Source organism: Hyla sarda, chromosome 5, assembly GCF_029499605.1.
Source record: "Hyla sarda isolate aHylSar1 chromosome 5, aHylSar1.hap1, whole genome shotgun sequence".
NCBI lineage: Eukaryota > Metazoa > Chordata > Amphibia > Anura > Hylidae > Hyla > Hyla sarda.
In genome coordinates this window covers 168,988,585-169,006,723 of record NC_079193.1, presented here as the reverse complement: position 1 = coordinate 169,006,723, position 18,139 = coordinate 168,988,585, and the positions used below count along the sequence as shown (strand labels likewise).

The 18,139-nt window shown below is 43.1% G+C and overlaps 1 protein-coding gene across 2 annotated transcripts in view; it reads right to left on the bottom strand.

The window, feature by feature from the left end:
* Positions 1–18,139, bottom strand: part of EAF1 (ELL associated factor 1) — a 36,886-nt gene that overhangs the window by 18,184 nt on the left and 563 nt on the right. For both annotated transcript variants that reach the window (XM_056520693.1, XM_056520694.1), the window contains exons 2-3: positions 8,172–8,266; positions 947–1,083 (exon numbers count right to left, since the gene is read on the bottom strand). In XM_056520693.1, coding sequence (XP_056376668.1) covers positions 947–1,083; positions 8,172–8,266 — 232 coding nt within the window. The remainder of the gene's footprint in view (positions 1–946; positions 1,084–8,171; positions 8,267–18,139) is intronic.

The following is an 18,139-nucleotide window of genomic DNA, read 5'->3' as shown; positions in this document are numbered from 1 at the left end:
GGTGAGCCTGGGCGAATTGTAGCCTCAGTTTCCTGTTCTTAGCTGACATGAGTGGCAACTTGTGTTTTCTTTTGCTGCTGTAACCCTTCTGCTATTAGGTTCAATGTTTTGTTAGTTCAGAGATTGTATTCTGCATACATTGATTGTAATGAGTGGTTATTTGAGCTCCTGTTGCCTGTGATCTGGAACCAGTCATCTGAAATACTCAGACCAGTCCGTCTGGTACCAACAACGATGTGACTTTCAAAGTCTGTTAAATCCCTTTTGTTTCACATTCTGATGCGTGGTTTACACTTCACCTAGTTGCCTTGCCCATGTCTTCATGCACTGAGTTGTTGCCATGTGATTGGCAGATTAGCTATTTGTGTTAACAAGAAATTGAATAGGTATTTACCTAACAAAGTGGCCAGTGAGTGTATATCATATAACTGCTGATGGCACTCACGGGTGCATGGGTTTCCAAGGAGTAGGGAGCACAAATTAGATTGCAGGGGCGTTCCTGCAATCCTGTTTGTATTCTCTGCTTCTTGGAAACCTGTGGATTTATTTTCAACAAAAGAAGATGTCTACAGCAGTAAGTGGCATCCGCTTCTTCTGTTCTTATACATACGGCTAAACTCTATTGATAGAGCACCAGTGCTGGAGTCCATTGTGCAGGTCAAAGGAGATTGACTTTTTCCCTAAACGCATAGTGTAAATAGCTGCCGCGAGGGAGGTGCTGTTTTTCCACTTCTGTTGTGAGTGTAAATCATAGAACACATACTATAAAAGTGGTTAATGTATATGCAACAGAGTCCCATTGAGATTGTCTCCTTGGAGATTGGATTTATCTAACTGATGGCAAATCTAAGCATAAAAACAAATAAAGGAGGGACGGGGGTCATTATTGTAATACTCCGAATACATAACCCTGTGCCCCAGGTGGGGCAGGACTACTGAACTGTACCTGGTTTTCTTCACTTGTATACTGCTACTTAGCTTCTCCAGGACGTATTCCCCAGTGTCATGGTTGATGATCAGCACACAGTCCTTCTGGTAGGGCCGTTTGTTTCCTTTGAATACAGTCATAGGAGGAGTTGAACCCTGTAATACAGAAGGGAGTCCATAAATATACTCGCTGTCACGCATTGTCCTATAATACTACTAAACAAGATATTGACAAAAGGGTTAATCTAATAGAATGTCTAAATATTTCCCTAATATAGATGGATTTCTGTAGGGAAACCTAAGTAAATACCTTGGGAAAATACCAGTAGGAAAAAAACCAAAAAGAAACCTACACTCCACTCTTAGTAAATAAACCCCAATGTGTTATCAGAACACAATCTATTATTAACGGGGTACTCCGGTGCTAAGACATCTTATCCCCTATCCAAAGGATATGGGATAAGATGCCTGATCGCGGGGGTCCCACCACTGGGGACTCCCGTAATCTTCCACGCCGCCCCCAGTTAGAATCAGTCCCGGAGCGTGTTCACTCCGGGTCTGATTACTGGTGATCACGGGGACGGAGCATAGTGACGTCACACGGGGGCGGAGCAGTGACGGCACTATGCTCCGTTCTCGTGGTCGAGATGGACTCAGCCTGAGGACCTCCAGTGGTTCCGGAAGCCGCTAAAGGTGGGTGCTAAACTAAAACCTCTTGTTCTGTCTGTGATGATAAGGAGGAGGCTGCAGAAAAGGGATATACAAAGCATTAGAGTGAGAGGTGACACCATTAGATAAACAATAGCTGATGCTCACAGCTCAGCCTACCCCACCCTGTGGAATGTCCGATTCATGTCAATGGGACAGCTCCTGTCCATTGTTGCTTAAGTCCTGTGTTGCTTACTGTAAAGCATTTTCTAAATGCTGTTAAAAACAGGCAAACTGCTGCCTCTGTAATTTTATACAAAAATTTTATAAACAAATATTACAATCAGAAAATAGAAACAGATTAGATATATGTATCTGGGTGTAATCTGTAAAAAAAATAAAAATCTGGGAACCTGTCCCATACATAACACATGGCAACGCGTTATACAGTCGTATGCAAAAGTTTAAGCGCTCTGACAAGTTCCATGATTTTCATTTATAAATAACTGGGTGTTTGGATCAGCAGGTATGCAAACACACATTTGGACAAGCCAGCTTTATTATTATTATTATTATTATTTTCCTGGATAACCCCTTTAAAGTTGAGGATCGCATGGATTCCACTTAATATCAGCAGATACTTAAGGGATAAATGCTACGGAAAAAACGTACCTTCCCCTGTGCCCGGGCTGCAAAAACAAAGAAAACTAACTTTAGCTCACCTTCCTACGTTCCCCCGTTGCGGTGGTATCGGTGTCCCGTTCCTCCGGCACTGCTTGGGTCCCTGCTTCTTAGACTCAAAACGTCACACTGTGGTCAGCGTATTGACTGCCACAGCGATGTCCCACCTCGGCTGGTGATGGGCTGTGCGCTCTGTCATGTGAGGAGCCAGCCCGAGCTCCTTACATGACAGTAGGCTCAGCCAATCGCAGGACATCGCTACGGCTGGCAATACGCTGACCGCAGTGTGACGTTCCTAGGATTGTTTTTGTTGCCCAGGCACATATGGAAGATGAACGTTTTCCGCCGCATTTCTTCTTTAAAAATAATGTACAGGAATCAGTCACAAAGTTGAAATTACGCCGGGACTGGATATTTCAACAAGACAACCCAAAACACTGCTCAAAATCTAGTCTGGCAAAATCTACTCTGGAACAAGTACAATGATCTGGAATGGCCATCCCAGTCCCCAGACCTGAATATCATTGAAAATCTGGTGCTGTCAATGCTCGGCCACCATCAATACTAACTGAACTGGAGATGTTTTGCAAGGAGAAATCCCTTCTGCCAGACACTCATTACAGGCTATAGGAAGCCTCTAGAGGCCGATATTTCTCCTAAAGGAGGCTCCACTAAATATTGAGGTGATATTTCTGTTGGGGTGGCCAAATATATGCACCTGTCTACTTTTGTTTTGATGCAGATCGCACATTTTTTGTTCATCCAATAAATCTCATTTCACTACTGAAATATTACTGTGCCTTTCAGATATTTGATAGCTCTCAATTAAATTGCTGAGCCAAACACCCAATTTTTTATAAATAAAAATCATGGAAATTGTCAGGGGGGCTAAACTTTTCCATACGACTATATATGGCAAAATCTTTTTCCTCACTATCCCCTGGAGACGTTTCTGGCTGCAGGGATGGTGAGGATAGTTAGTGGGAGAGATTTAGCAAAACCTGTCCAGAGGAAAAGTTGCTGAGTTGCCCATAGCAACCAATCAGATTTCAGATAGCTTCTTTCATTTTTGAAAAGGTCTCTGAAAAGTGAAAGAAGCGATCTGATTGGTTTCTATGGGCAACTCAGCAACTTTTCCTCTGGACAGGTTTTAATAAGTCTCCCCCAGTAAGTCTTCCCTAAAAATAACTTTTTTATTTATCAACTGGCTCCAGAAAGTTACAGATTTGTAAATTACTTCTATTAAAAAATCTTAATCCTTTCAGTACCTATGAGCTAGGGATCGACCGATTATCGGTATGGCCGATATTATCGGCCGATAATCACGATTTTGGGCATTATCGGTATCGGCAATTACCTTGCTGATAAGCCGATAATGCCCCGACCCCACCGCACCGCGACCGAACCCCCCCCCCCCCCCGACCCGCCGCACCGCGTCGCACCCCCCACCGCCCCGACCCCATTGCCTCCCCCATCCCTGGTTTTATAATTACCTGTTCCCGGAGCCCACGCTACTTCTTGCTCCTGGTGCGTCCTGCGTTACGCTGTGCGCAATGACGAGTGACGTGACGTCACCGTCAGTGCGCACAGTGACAGTTCAGGAGGACGCCACCGGAGCCAGATGTGGAGTGGACCCCGGGAACAGGTAATTAAGGGGGGGGCGGTCGCGGGTGCGGCGGCGGTCGCGGTGCGGCAGGGGGAGCGGTGGCGGTGATAGGTCTCAGGACCCCCGGACAGGCAGGGGGAGAGAAGCGGGTGGCGGCCTATGGTACAGCAAAAGCCACTGCAGTGCATTGATTTAAAGTGCCCACTTTAAATCAATGAACTGCAGCGGTGTCGCGGGGGGATAAATAGCCGATAACTTATACCGGAATATCGGTATAAGTTATCGGCTATCGGCCCTAACCTCCACCTATTATCGGTATCGGCCCTAAAAAAACGATATCGGTCATCCCTACTATGAGCTGCTGAAGTTGTGTTCTTTTCTGTCTAAGTGCTCTCTGATGATCTCTCTGATGACACCTGTCTCGGAAACTGCCCAAAGTAGAAGCAAATCCCCATAGCAAACCTCTTCTACTCTGTGCAGTTCCTGAGACAAGATGTCAGCAGAGAGTACTGTTGCCAGACAGAAAACAACAACTCAACTTCAGCAGCTGATAATTATTGGATGAAGGATTTTTTAACAGAAGTAATTTAGAAATCTGTTTAACTTTATGGAGCCAGTTAATATATAAAAAAAAGTTTTTTCCTGGAATACCCCTTTAAGTCACACAGATTGGACTCCCATCTATCTGATTTATGGCTGTGTGTAAAAGTCAATAAAGTGGTGAAAAAAAAGAAAGAAAAAAAAAGGAAGGGCCATCTGCTGGATGATTTCTTTAACGGTGCTCCTGTGTTATTTTCCTATACAATACTGACACTGACTGTTCTGCCCCTTTACCCCCATTGCTGACATACTGGACTAATAGGCATAGGCATTTATTCGCCTGATGGAGGCCAAAAGATTATCCTTATGGGGACATATATATGGACCACAATAGTATCCAGTGCAAATAGAAAAAAAACAATATATATGTTTTTTCACAAAGGCACCCTATTGGTGATGGATGTCATTGTATGCATTTCATTTGTCACAGGAATCAGTTTAATCAGGGGTGAGAAAATACAAAAACAAAACAAAAATTTTTTTTACTTGTCCAAGAGACTAAAACGGAACACAATCTACTTGTCCCTCATGGCAATCCACCATTTTGGTACACAAAATAATCGTGACAAAAATATTATGTAAACAAGGTCTTTATTAGTTTATTTATTTAGTTTTTGCACTTTCGTTTCTTCCTCCTTGCCCAGGTCAAACTAACATGTTATTTTTAAACTTTAGGTCGCCATAATTACAGCAATACCAAATTTGTTTCTATCATGTTTTACAAATTCTAAACTTTTTAGAATTTTTTTTAATTGCCATTTTCTGACCACTATAATGTTATTATTTTTTCATATACTGGGCTGTGTGAGGGTTAATTTTTTATGCCGTAATCTGTTGTTTGTATCGGTACAATTTTGGCATTGATGGGACTTTTTAATCGCTTTTTATTTTTTTTCTGGGTTATGATGTTATAAATAAACGCAATTCTGTGTTGTTTTTAACGCAATTAACCGTACGGGATATATAATGTTATATTTAATAGTTCGAACAATTACGCATGCGCCAATACCAAATATGTTCATTTTTACTACGTTTACATATTTGTTATATGGAAAATGGGAAAAGGGGGGGTGATGTGAACTATTAATATGAAAGTGTTTTTTAAACTTTTATTAAAAACTTTTTTGTTTTTTTAAACACTTTATTAGTCCTTTAGGAGACTTTAAGAATGAATCATTACTAAGGAATCTGTGTGATCTGTGCTCACTTGATTGAGCCTATACAGAAATCACCCCCTTCCCCCAGACCCCCCAACCCCAAACCCCCCCCCCCCACCACCACCACCACCACCACCACAGCGGGACAATCCACCCCACTAGGGATGGTGAAAAGGTCTCTTTAGACACCGCTGTCAGCTTCAACAGCAGCAATCTAAAGGGTAAATAGTTGGCCACGGTGATCACAGTAAGCTGGCTATTAGCAGCGGCCCCCAGCTACAGGAATCAGCTGAGGGCTGCCCGGTTTGGAGTGGACTTGAGCCCGCTCCATACACTCTGAGCGCTGCTGGGTTGTCTGTACGGCTCTGCTTGCCCGAAAACAGGGCTAAATGTCAGGGAAATTCACCTGTCCGGCGCACGGAACTGCATGTCCCGGACGTCGGGTGATAGGAATACCACATCCCGGTTAATATATACTTTCCAGTGTTAAACGCGATTTGCACACAACCATAGTTGTATACTTTATCAACTATTCCACAAGATTCCTTTTTGTCAGGCCACCTTTGGATTATCCCTTATAACATCAATATAATAATAAGCTAACTTTTGTGGTACCTATACATATTTATTAGGAAATTCTCTAAGAAATGATTGCTTTATATATAACTTGCTTTGACTTGGAATCATTCCCTTCACAGACAGCGATAATAAAGTCCATTAATAAGGATATCTTACAGGTTGGCTAAAGGCCCTTTACATATCCACAGTATATATAAAAAATGGCACAGATATCCACAATACAGCATTAGATCTACTTAGGCCATGGAAACATTCCGCAAGCAGCAGGCGAGTATGCCGACAGCTTAGGAATGTCCCATCTCCATAGACGGCAATGCATTTCTGAGCAGAATCCGCAGAGAGAATTGCTATATTTATTCTTTCTGCAGAGGCCAGAATGGGGATTTCCGTGGCAGATGTTTCCACCATGTACACGGTGCAGAAGAATCCCATTAAAAACAACAGAATTTCCAAGCAGATTTTTTTTTCTTCGAGCAAATTCCGCTTCAAAATTCGGCTCTGTGAATATTGCCTTCAAGGGGATATTCAGGAGTACAAAACAGCACCTCACCTGCTTCAGGTTGTTTGGTTTTACAACTCCATTCACTTCAACTGAGCTGCAATATAACACCCAACCAGAGGACAGGTGTGGTGCTGTTTTCTTGAAGAACTCACCTTTTTTTTCTAATCTTAGATAATCCCTATGCGGGGATCCAGTGTTGTCATCTATAGGGCATGCCTTCAGCTATTATATTATAAGATGGGAAAACACATGGAGCTGCATGGCAAGAGACGCATCTAGCTAATTATTCCGTAGGGAGTCAAGCAACTCCCAGGAGAGTGATTAGAATGGGAGTTATTCTGTAATATATTTAACTAAGATCTGGTGTTACAGCACATATGGTACAACATACACCGATCTGAGAAAATAGAAGTATTCCGGCTCTATCCCTGGTCTGGATCCCGAGCAGGGAGAAGGTGTGGATCTCACCCAGAACAATAGAAATGAAGGAAGTAAACTCCAGCTCGGTTCAGGAACATGTGGCTTTATTCACATCAACGAGGCAACAGCTACAGGGATGAAGTGACGCGTTTCGTCCAGGTGCTGGCGTTAGTCATACAATGATTACAGGTTCCAAGAACTCTTTTATATGGAAGTGGGGGTGAGGGGAGACACCCAAAGCTAATTAGCCAAGAGTAGCTCCCGTTCACACCTGGATCCATTCACATAGAGAACATGAAGCACTTGTACAAAAATGACATCAATCGCATGATGTGAACAAATAAAAAGAGACAAATGTAGAATCTTTATTAACTATATGCTAATATAAAAAGACAAGTGCAAATATAAGAAAGTGATATATTAAAAACCAGTGTGATTGAACACTAGTAGCCCATGAGAAACATGGGTTTACCTAGCGCACACCCACACAGTAATATAAGTAGTTCTCCAAAGCACTGTGTGAACAACGGCATGGTGATAAAAAGAAAAAAAAAAATCTAATATTAGGATAATGAAAAATGAGAAATATAAAAACACAAATGTCGCCGTTCACACAAATGCATAGAAGGAATTGCAACACATAAAATTCTGAATAGCAGAAATTGATGCATAAATGTCATGACTGTGATCTCATATATTGCATAAAGAACAAAATTCCTTAGGCAGGCGATGGTGGAAAATATAGTCTCATATAATGATATAATGAAAGTAATAAATACCACAGAACAAAGCTAGAAAAAGAACATTATAGAAGAAAACCCCTATAAATGGACCAGTAATGTAACCGATCAGCCACTGCGCCCGGCACAGAATGCTGAGGGCTGCACCGAGATCGTGGGGGTCCCCAGCGGCTTGACCCCCTGCAATCATACGTCTTATCCTTTGCATAGGGGTTAAGACGTATAAAGCCAGAATACCCCTTTAACTGTATATAGCACTAGGAGCAGAGGCCCGCTTAACTTAAATATCTGAACAGAACCATTTCACTTACTGGGATGTGAGGCAAAGTAATTTTAACTTCATCTCCTTTTCCTACTTGAAGTTCTCCTTCACACGACGTGTCTATGGATGCTGGCTTAAAATCATCTAAAAAAAAACAGGTGAGAATGTGAGTTTGTCAATGTTCTCAAATTAACTGGTCCCAGAAAGTTAAACAGATTTGCATATTGTGTCAGGAACTGTCCAAAGCAGGAGAGGTCTGCTTTAGGGCTTGTTCTCTCTCTAAACAGTTCCTGACACGTACAGAGGTGGTAGCAGAAAACAATGTGGTCAGACTGGAAAGGACTACACAACTTCCTGAGGAGCATGCAGCAGCTGATAAGTACTGGAAGGCCTAAGATTTTTAAATATTGGTAATTTACAAAATCTGTATAACCTTCTGGCACCAGTTTGTCTGAATAATTTTTCTTCCTGTGGAGTACCCCTTTTATTCATGTTATGAGTGGCTAAGGCTTGAATAGTACATCGTACATCACACGAGGGACCTGCATAAATAGCAATTCCTAATACAATGTTCTGATCAGAAGTATGGAAGTGATCCATAATACCCAGTCTAATGCCAAATAAATACAATGTGCTGTCTCACTGCACCATGTAGAGTAGTAACCTATATCTACCACTTGTGTTACAGCTTCACATCTAGAGAAATGTAAAAAACTTAATAAGCATTTAAAATAGCGGCAGACTAGATAAGATGAATGGCAGCAAGGGGCCGGCGCTAGGACTGGTCAGAAATAGACGACAATGCGGACTCTGCAGAAAGAATAGATATGTCAATTCTTTCTGTGGACTCTGGATCTTCACAGCAGAAACATATGCTGCGGAAATTCCACTGTGTGCACAGCGCTATCTGATTGGTTGTATTGGGCAACTGGTCGACTTTTCTTCTGCACAGGTTTTGATAGATCTCCCCAACTGTGAGTACTGTACAGGACCATGCTCCTGTCCTCATAGACAGTGATTTACAGCTTCCAGCAGTTCTTTCTTACTTTATTATGGGCTCTCTGAGAACTTGCTTTATCTGTATTAAAGGAGAACTCCGGGATGTGACAACTCCTCCCCACGATCTCCCACACGGCGCCCCGGTTCTCAGCATGAATGGGGTGTGTTGACCACAGCACAAAGCGGCGGCCGACACACCCACTCCATGCAGCTCTATGGGAGAGCCGGAGCGCTGCTTTCGGCAATCTCTGGCTCTGCCATAGAACTACATGGAGGGGGCATGTTGGCCGCAGCTTCGTGCTGTGGTCGAAACAGCTCCTTTCATGCAGGGAGCTGGGGTGCCGTGCGGGAGATCGCGGGGGGCTCCATGCAGGAGATCATGGGGGGGCCCCAGCGGTTGGACCCCCCGCCATCTAACACTTATCTCCTTTCCTTAGGACCACCGTACGAAGCAGCGGACGACAAGCCCCCTCCATGCAACTCTATGCGAGAGCCGGAGCACTGCTTTCGGCAATCTCCGGCTCTGCCATAGAACTGCATGGAGGGGCTGTGTTGGCCATTGCTTTGTGCTGTGGTTGAAACGGCTCCTTTAATGCAGGGAGCCGAGGCAATCTAACACTTATCCCCTATCCTTAGGATAGCAGATAAGTTAGAACATCCCAGAGTTCTCCTTTAAGTATCTACTTATTTTTTTTAAATCCTCACTTTTTCCTATTTTTGGATGACATTTTGGAACTTCAAACTAATTACCAGGTTTCCATAGAGTTATGGTCTCAACTACTGCATATTGCTGATATCAGTCGTCCCCGCCAATCCCATATAGACACTTTAACTCCTGCCACTTTAAGACCAAAAGGGTCCACAGCAGCCAATCACAACCTCCCCAACAATGATTGTCACTGGTAAAAACCTGTCACTAGTCCCGATCTCTTGGTAAGGGCCCATGGCTTATAGCTAGTTGGCATGAGGCTGAAGTTGATTTCTTATTCGGCAGCTTCTTATTCACTGAAGTTGGTTTCTTATTCGAGCATTTTCTTATAGATGACTATGACTAATAAACCTTTTCTCCTCTCATTTCTCTGCAGTAAATCTGTTTTTTTTATACATAAATGTTGAATATTATTTGGGAAAAATCGAATTCAGAAAAAAAAATATAGATTGTTTGTGTTTTTGCAGAAAAACAATAGTAAAAAAATGGATGAAAAAATATGCGTTTTGAATAAGTACGGTAACTGATGAATTTAAGGGGTTAAACGTGGTTGGGCCACTGACCTAAGTGTTGAAAAATAAAGAGTAAGGGCCCCTCCATAATACCCAACTGTATCCAGCCTGGCCCAAACAGTGGATTGGCATTAAAATAGGTGCCAACCTTGCCAACTAGGTCCATTTTCAGTATTTTGAATAAGTGAGGAATTTAAGGGGTTAAACGCCATTGGGCCACTGAATTAAGGATGGAAAAATAAAGAGTAAGGCGCCCTCTATAATACTCATCTGTATCCAGCCTGGCCTTAACAGCGAATTGGTAAGAAAACAGGTGCCAACCTTGCCAACTTTATACTTTTCAGTATTTTGAATAAGTAACTGGTGATTTGTAAAGAATCTGCATGACCCAGTGTGTAACATATAGAAGCATTATTTTCTCTGTCATATGTCAACTTAAAGAGGCACTGTCATTGTTAAAAACTTTTCATATATTGCAGGACTCATTATAATATGACATTTCACAATATACACCTGTTAAAACAATTTTACATTTTCACCTGAAATTCAAGCTCAAAATAGCCGCCACTAGGTGTCGCCTGTCTTTTAGCCAGACAGACTAGTCTAGATTTTACAGCATACTGGATACCTGCTGTAAAGCATACCGGTATCCAGTATAGGAGATTTCTATTGTGTATGCAAAACTACAGATAAAGGATGTGTGGACATGCTGGGAGCTGTAGTTTTAAAACAGCTGGAGGCAACACTGCTCTAACACAGTTATTTACAAACATTGCAGCTTCAGTTGTTACTAAACTACAACTCCCAGCATGCTGAAATAGTCAAAGCTTTCTCAGACTCCTGAATGACAAAGAAGTTGATCAGACAATCAGGAGTCTGTGAAAGATGAATGACACACATAGTGACAGCTATGCTGATTAGCATCCAGCTTTACTAGGAGAAGATAAAACAGATAGAACATGTATTCATAAAAATGCTGTACTTTTATCTTAAAAATCCTTGCAGTAACTTTATAAAGATCTATTCTTATATTTATACATTTTATCCTGTTATAAATTCACCATAATGTCTTCTGATTACTGCAGGCAAGCTCCAAGTATCTTCCTCTGTGTAACATGACACAGCATACAACCAGAGAGGAAAGGGTTACAGAGTGGAGAGTACTGATTGGCTGACTGCACAGGCTTGCTCTTGTGAGGGAGACAGACTGACACGCCCCCTCCAGCCTGCACAATGAAAAAGTAACTCACCAGCAGATAAATGCTTATATCTCTGGATATATAGGTCAGAGACACATAAAAATTATATGCACATGATCAGGATTGGGTCCTGAGTAACATATCACTTTTTTTCTTTTTTTTGCACTATGACAGGTACGCTTTCAACACTTTTCTGGGCTGGCTGTGCCAATGTATGATCAGATGATGTAAGTACTATGAGGAAGCTAAACGGAGGCCCCTATTTATCCTCTATATATCAGATTTGTCTGGAATATCTTTGGTATGTTTGACAGCTAATGATCGCGTGATGTTTACATACACAACCTATCAGATCCTGCAGGTTGGATGACCTAATCACTGGGAATGTAACGCACATGTTTCTTGACCAATTGTAATGCACCTTGATGTACGGTATTTCAGTAAGCTTCATTGTATTATTTGTTATGCTTGACAAAGGCACCTAGCCGAAACGTTGCACATGTATACACTTTGGTGTGGAATAAACTTGAAGCCTTCCTTTGATTTCCGGATCTTTGGCCTTTATTTTGCTATGATAGGGGTTAAGTTTCAGATCGCGGGAGGTCCGACCACTTGGGCCCCCCGCAATCTCCTGTACGGGGCCCCGGCTCGCTGGCCAGATAGCGCGTGTTGACCACCGCACAAAGCGACGGCCGGCACGCCCCCTCAATGCAACTCTATGGCAGAGCCGGAGATTGCCCAGCGGTCGGACCCCCCCGTGATCTGAAACTTATCCACTATCCTTAGGATAGGGGATACGTTTTTCACCACTGGATATCTCCTTTAAGGACTGAGCCCTTTTTTGCAATTCTGACCACTGTCAGATTAATAACTCTAAGATGCTTTTACCTTTTATTCTGATTCCGAGACTGTTTTTCCATGACATATTCTACTTTAACATAGTGGTAAATTTTCTTTGTTCCCTGCATCCTTTCTTGCTGAAAAATCCCACAATTTCATGAAAATTTTGCATTTTTCTAACTTTGAAACTCTCTGCTTGTAAGGAAAATGGATATTCCAAATAAATTATATATTGATTCAAATATACAATGGCTGACATTTATCATTGTCTTAAGACTGTTTTTTGTGTCTACAAAAGGCGCAAAAAAGGTGCAAGCAGGGTTTATTTGCGCCTTTTTGCACCTTTTGGTTTACACATTTCTGCTGATTTTCAGTTGCAATCCACTGATTTTGTAATACACATGATATGGAAGGGTTTTATCAACTGCGCCTTTTTATGAAAAGGCGCAAAAAAGGCGCAAGTCCACTGAAATATCTCTAAAACTACCAGCCCAGACTTAGCTTAGCTTTTTGTTGTAGGTTAAAGGGAACCAATCATCAGATTTTACCCTATATAACGCTTGACAAAGCGTTATATAGGGTAAAATCTTTATTTTCAACATTCCCGGGGGATGCTCCTGCCCCCAGGGATGGGGAAGATATGAAGTTATAAACTAGTCACCGCCGCCGCCGTAAGTAGTCACCTGGGCGGGGAGCTCTTCTCACCTACTCCCGTTCTTCGGCCGGCAGCGACGCTCCCCCTGGGCGTGATTGATGGGCCGCGTCATCACTCTGCTCCATCTGTTCAGTGAGCGGAACAATGACGCGGCCCATCAATCAAGCGGAGGGGGCGTCGCTGCCGGCCGAAGAACGGGAGTAGATGAGAAGAGCTCCCCGCCCAGGTGACTACTTACGGCGGCGGCGGTGACTAGTTTATAACTTCATATCTTCACCATCCCTGGGGGCAGGAGCGTCCCCCGGGGATGGTGAGGACAACAATTTTACCCTATATAACGCTTTGCCAAGCATTATATAGGGTAAAATCTGATGATTGGTTCCCTTTAAGAGAGAAATTTCAGAAAATGTGACCTGCACAAAATGTATCAAATGCTCTGTGACCATTTAATAAATTTGGTGATCCTACACATTACCGGCACACAAAAAAAGGTGTAAAAAAATGCTTCACTTACACCTATAATGATAAATGCCGGCCAATATGTCTACTTAATGTTGGCATCATAAAGGTGACATGTTTTTACTTTTGGAAGACACCAGAGGGCTTCAGAGTTCAGCAGCAATTTTCAAATTTTTCACGAAAATTTCAAAATCGGAATTTTTCAGGGACCAGTTCAGTTTGAAGTGGATTTGAAGGGCTTTCATGTTAGAAATACCCCATAAATTACCCCATTATAGAAACTGCACCCCCCCCCCAAAGTATTCAAAGTGACATTCAGAAAGTTTGTTAACCCTTTAGGTGTTAACCCTTTAGGTGTTTCACAGGAATAGCAGCAAAGTGAAGGAGAAAATTCAAAATCTTCATTTTTTACACTCGCATGTTCTTGTAGACCCAGTTTTAGAATTTTTACAAGGAGTAAAAGGAGAGAAATCCCCCAAAATTTCTGGCACCAGTTGATTTAAAAAAAGTTTTCCACGGTAGTACCCCTTTAATAAGGGGTGCCTTATTACATTCCGTGAGGGGTGTAGTTTCCAAAATGGAGTCCCATGTGTGTGTGTGTGGGGGGGGGTCCATTGTTCCGGCACTATGGGGGCTTTGTAAACACACAAGGCCTTCAATTCCGGACAAATTTTCTCTCCAAAAGTCCAATGGCACTCCTTCTTCTGAGCATTGTAGTTCACCCACACAGCACTTTACATCCACATATGGGGTATGTTCTTACTCAAAAGAAATGGGGTTACAAATTTTGGGGGGCTTTTTTTCCTATTGTCCCTTGTGAAAATGAAAAATTTAGGGTAAAAATGTAGGGTAAAATTTTGTTACATTTTTTTTCTCATTTTCCCATCCAACTTTAACGAAAATTCGTCAAACACCTGTGGAGTGTTAAAGGGTAGCTCCCATCATCCTCTTTTTTTTTTTCTGTCCCTGCCTATTGCCCATCTATCCCTAACCCCCTCTCTGCCTTTATTTATTTTTTTATTATCTTAAAAATGGCATTTTGTCTGCCTGGTAGTGTGCTCACTACCAGGCAGACTTCCCCAGCAGGCACCACGTCACTGATGCCTGCTGGGGGCCGAGTTCCGCCCATAGTTCTCAGGACAGGGTGCCTCCAGCTGTTTCACCACCACAACTCCCAGCATGCCCTGACATCTATTTGCTGTCAGGGCATGCTGGGAGTTGTAGTGGGGAAACAACTGAAGGCACCCTGTGTTGGAAGACACCCAGCCCCCGACCAATATCGCATCCCCCCCTCCCCCTCACCTGAGCGGGGGTCCGTAGCAAGCAACAAGTGTATGCCCGGCTTCCTGTCATGCCCGTACACTCTGGAAACTGTCTCTATGTTTCTGGAGGATTGAAAGTCCTCCAGAACCATAGAGAGAGTTACCAGAGTGTAGGAGCATGACAGGAAGCCGGGCATACACTTGTTGCTCCATATAACGTGCTCCCCCCGGCAATGACAGTACACAGCTGCAAGGAGCAGTGAGGAGGCGGCGTATCCCCACTGGAGCCGGGGCTGTAAGCAGAGGTAAGAGCCATGTGCCTCCCTGCTGCAGGGAGAATATGCAGCAGGGAGGCGGCCAGTGTGAGAGTCCAGGGAGCCAATGCGCAGCCCTGGATTTCACTGTGCTCGCTCTCGCCTGTTTGATTGACAGGCGGGAGCGAGCACCGCAGTGACTGGAATTTCGACTCATTTGCCAGGCTCAAATGAGACGAAATTCTGTAGTGACGTCACTGCCGAATGCATTCGGCCACTAGGAGGGCGACCCCTAGTGGCCGAATTTAAAAGTGATTTTAAACTGGTTTAAAATCACTTTTTTTTTATTAAACTATATTAGAGATATGTTGTAGTACTTAAGTACTACAACATATCAATTTTTTTATTTCATGACAGTGCCCATTTAAGGCTCACTATACCCCTTGTTACATTCCGTGAGAGGTGTAGTTTCCAAAATAGGGTCACACGTGGGAATTTTTAATTTTTTTTTTTTTTGCGTTTATGTTAGAACCGCTGTAGAAATCAGCCACCGCTTTGCAAATCACCAATTTAGGACTCAAATGTACATAATGCGCTCTCACTCCTGAGCCTTGTTGTGCATCTTTGATCACCGCATCTAAAGAGTTAATGCCGGACATCTGCTAGAACGGCGATGTCCGGCATTAGCCACGGGTCCTGAATGCTTATAGCAGCCGGGACCATGTGGGTATGATGCGAGTTCAGTTCCTGAGCTCGCTTCATAACCCTCCCGTGCCGCTGCACCGGGTATACCCGGCATTCTGCAGTAAAGGGTTAATTCATACAAACATTGAACCCGTTTCACCCCTTCAGGAGTGGAATTTTAGAAAACGTTAAAACACGCATTTCTTTACCTCTAATTGTTAGCCTGAAAACAACGTTTCATGCTTCTAGCTTCAAAAATGATGGACTTCCATACAAACTTTCAACCCCTTTTTCACCCCCTTAAGGGTTGGATTTCGAAAAATGCTTTCTTATTCCTTGTCTACGTCTTAAAAACAAGACCTGTGAAAAAAATTCAGCTTTCTAGGTCCAAGGCATTGGGCTGGGCGTTGATGAGTCAGTCCTTCTCTTTTTATAAATATATAGATTTCCATACACTTATTTTTTTACACTAACAGACTGGCGTAGACCCCAACTTTTCCTTTTCATAAGGGGTAAAAGGAGAAAAAGCCCCACAAAATTTGTAGTGTAATTTCTCCCGAGTACGGAAATACCCCATATGTGGCCCTAAACAGTTTCCTTGAAACACGACAGAGAGAGCTCCATGCGCATTTGAGGACTAAATTTGGGATTGCATAGGGGTAGACATAGGGGTATTCTATGCAGTGATTCTCAAACAGGGTGCCTCCAGCTGTTGCTAAACTGCCAGCATGCCTAGACAGTCAGTGGCTGTCCGAAAATGCTGGGAGTTGTTCTTTTGCAACAGCTGGAGGCTGCGTTTTGGAAACACTGCCGTACGATACGTTTTTCATTTTTATTGGGGGGGGGGGGGCAGTGTAAGGGGGTGTATATGTAGTGTTTTACTCTTTATTTTGTGTTAGTGTAGGGTAGTGTTTTTAGGGTACATTTGCAGTGGCGGGGGTTTATGGTGAGTTTCCTGCTAGGAGTTTGCGCTGCGGTGGAAAATCTCAGGACTCCCCCTCAGCGATGTGCCGGGAGGCCTGCTGAATGATTTCAGCAGGAAACCCGGTCCGGTCTCCGACAGGCTAGCGGCGGGGACCGGAATTCCCACGAGCGTACACATATGCCCTTAGTCCTTAAGGACTCTAAAACGGAGGCGTATGGGTATGCCCTCAGTCCTTAAGGGGTTAAATTCGTCAGTTACTTATTTAAAATGTAGAAAATGCATATAGTTGGCATCTGTTTTAAAGGGGTAGTCCAGTGGTGAAAAAAGTTTCCGATCGCAGGGGGGCCCGACTGCTGGGGCCCCCCGCGATCTCTCTGTACGGGGCCCCAGCTCGCTGGCCAGATAGCGCGTGCTGACCAGCACAAGAAGCGGCAGCCGACACGCCCCCTCAATACAACTCTATGGCAGAGCCGGAGATTGTAGACGGTAGCACTCCGGCTCTGCCATAGACTTGTATCGAGGGGGCGTCAGCACACCTCCTTCCAGCGGGCTGGTGGGGTCCCGTACAGGAGATAGCGGGGGGCCCCCCAACGGTCGGACCCCCCGTGATCTGAAACTGATAAGTTTTTCACCACTGAATATCTCCTTTATTGCCAATCCACTGTTTGGGCCAGGCTGAATACAGTTGGATATTATGGAGGGGCCTTTATTCTTTATTTTTCCACCCTTAATTCTGTGGCCCAACTGCATTTAACCCCTTAAATTCCTCACTTATTCAAAATACTGAAAATGTACATAGTTGGCAAGGTTGGCACCTATTTTAATGCCAATCCACTGTTTGGGCCAGGCTGGATACAGTTGGGTATTATGGAGGGGCCCATACTCTTAATTTTTCAACAACCGCGTTTAACCCATTATTCAAAACGCATATTTTTTCAGCAATCTTTTACTATAGTTTTTTCAGCAAAAACACAATCTAGATTATTTTTTCTGAATTCGATTGTTCCCAAATAATATTCAACATTTATGTATAAAAAACAGGTTTACTGTAGAGAAATAAGAGAAAAGGTCTATTAGTCATAGTCATTTATAAGAAAATGCTCGAATAAGAAACCAACATCAGTGAATAAGAAGCTGCCGAATAAGAAACCAACTTCAGCCTCTTTGAGGCTGCATTCACATCTCGATTTTGCAATAAGGTTCCTGTTTCAGGTTTTTTGTAAAAAAACGTATGTCTCAAAACCGGACACCGTATACAACCGTATATACCTCTGTACGGTTTTAAACCGTATACGGTTTGAAAATGGATGTCCGGTTGCATACGGTTTAATACCTTTTTTGAAAGAAAAAAAACGGATACGGTTTTATGTTTGTCCTTAATTAAATAAAGTTCTTCTTGTTCTATTTGTGGGAAGAACTTTCAGCGCACACTGCGCATGTGCAAACTGCAAAACCGTATTGTGAAAACCCGGATGGAACCATATGAGCATATGGTTCAGTACGGTTCCCATAGACCACC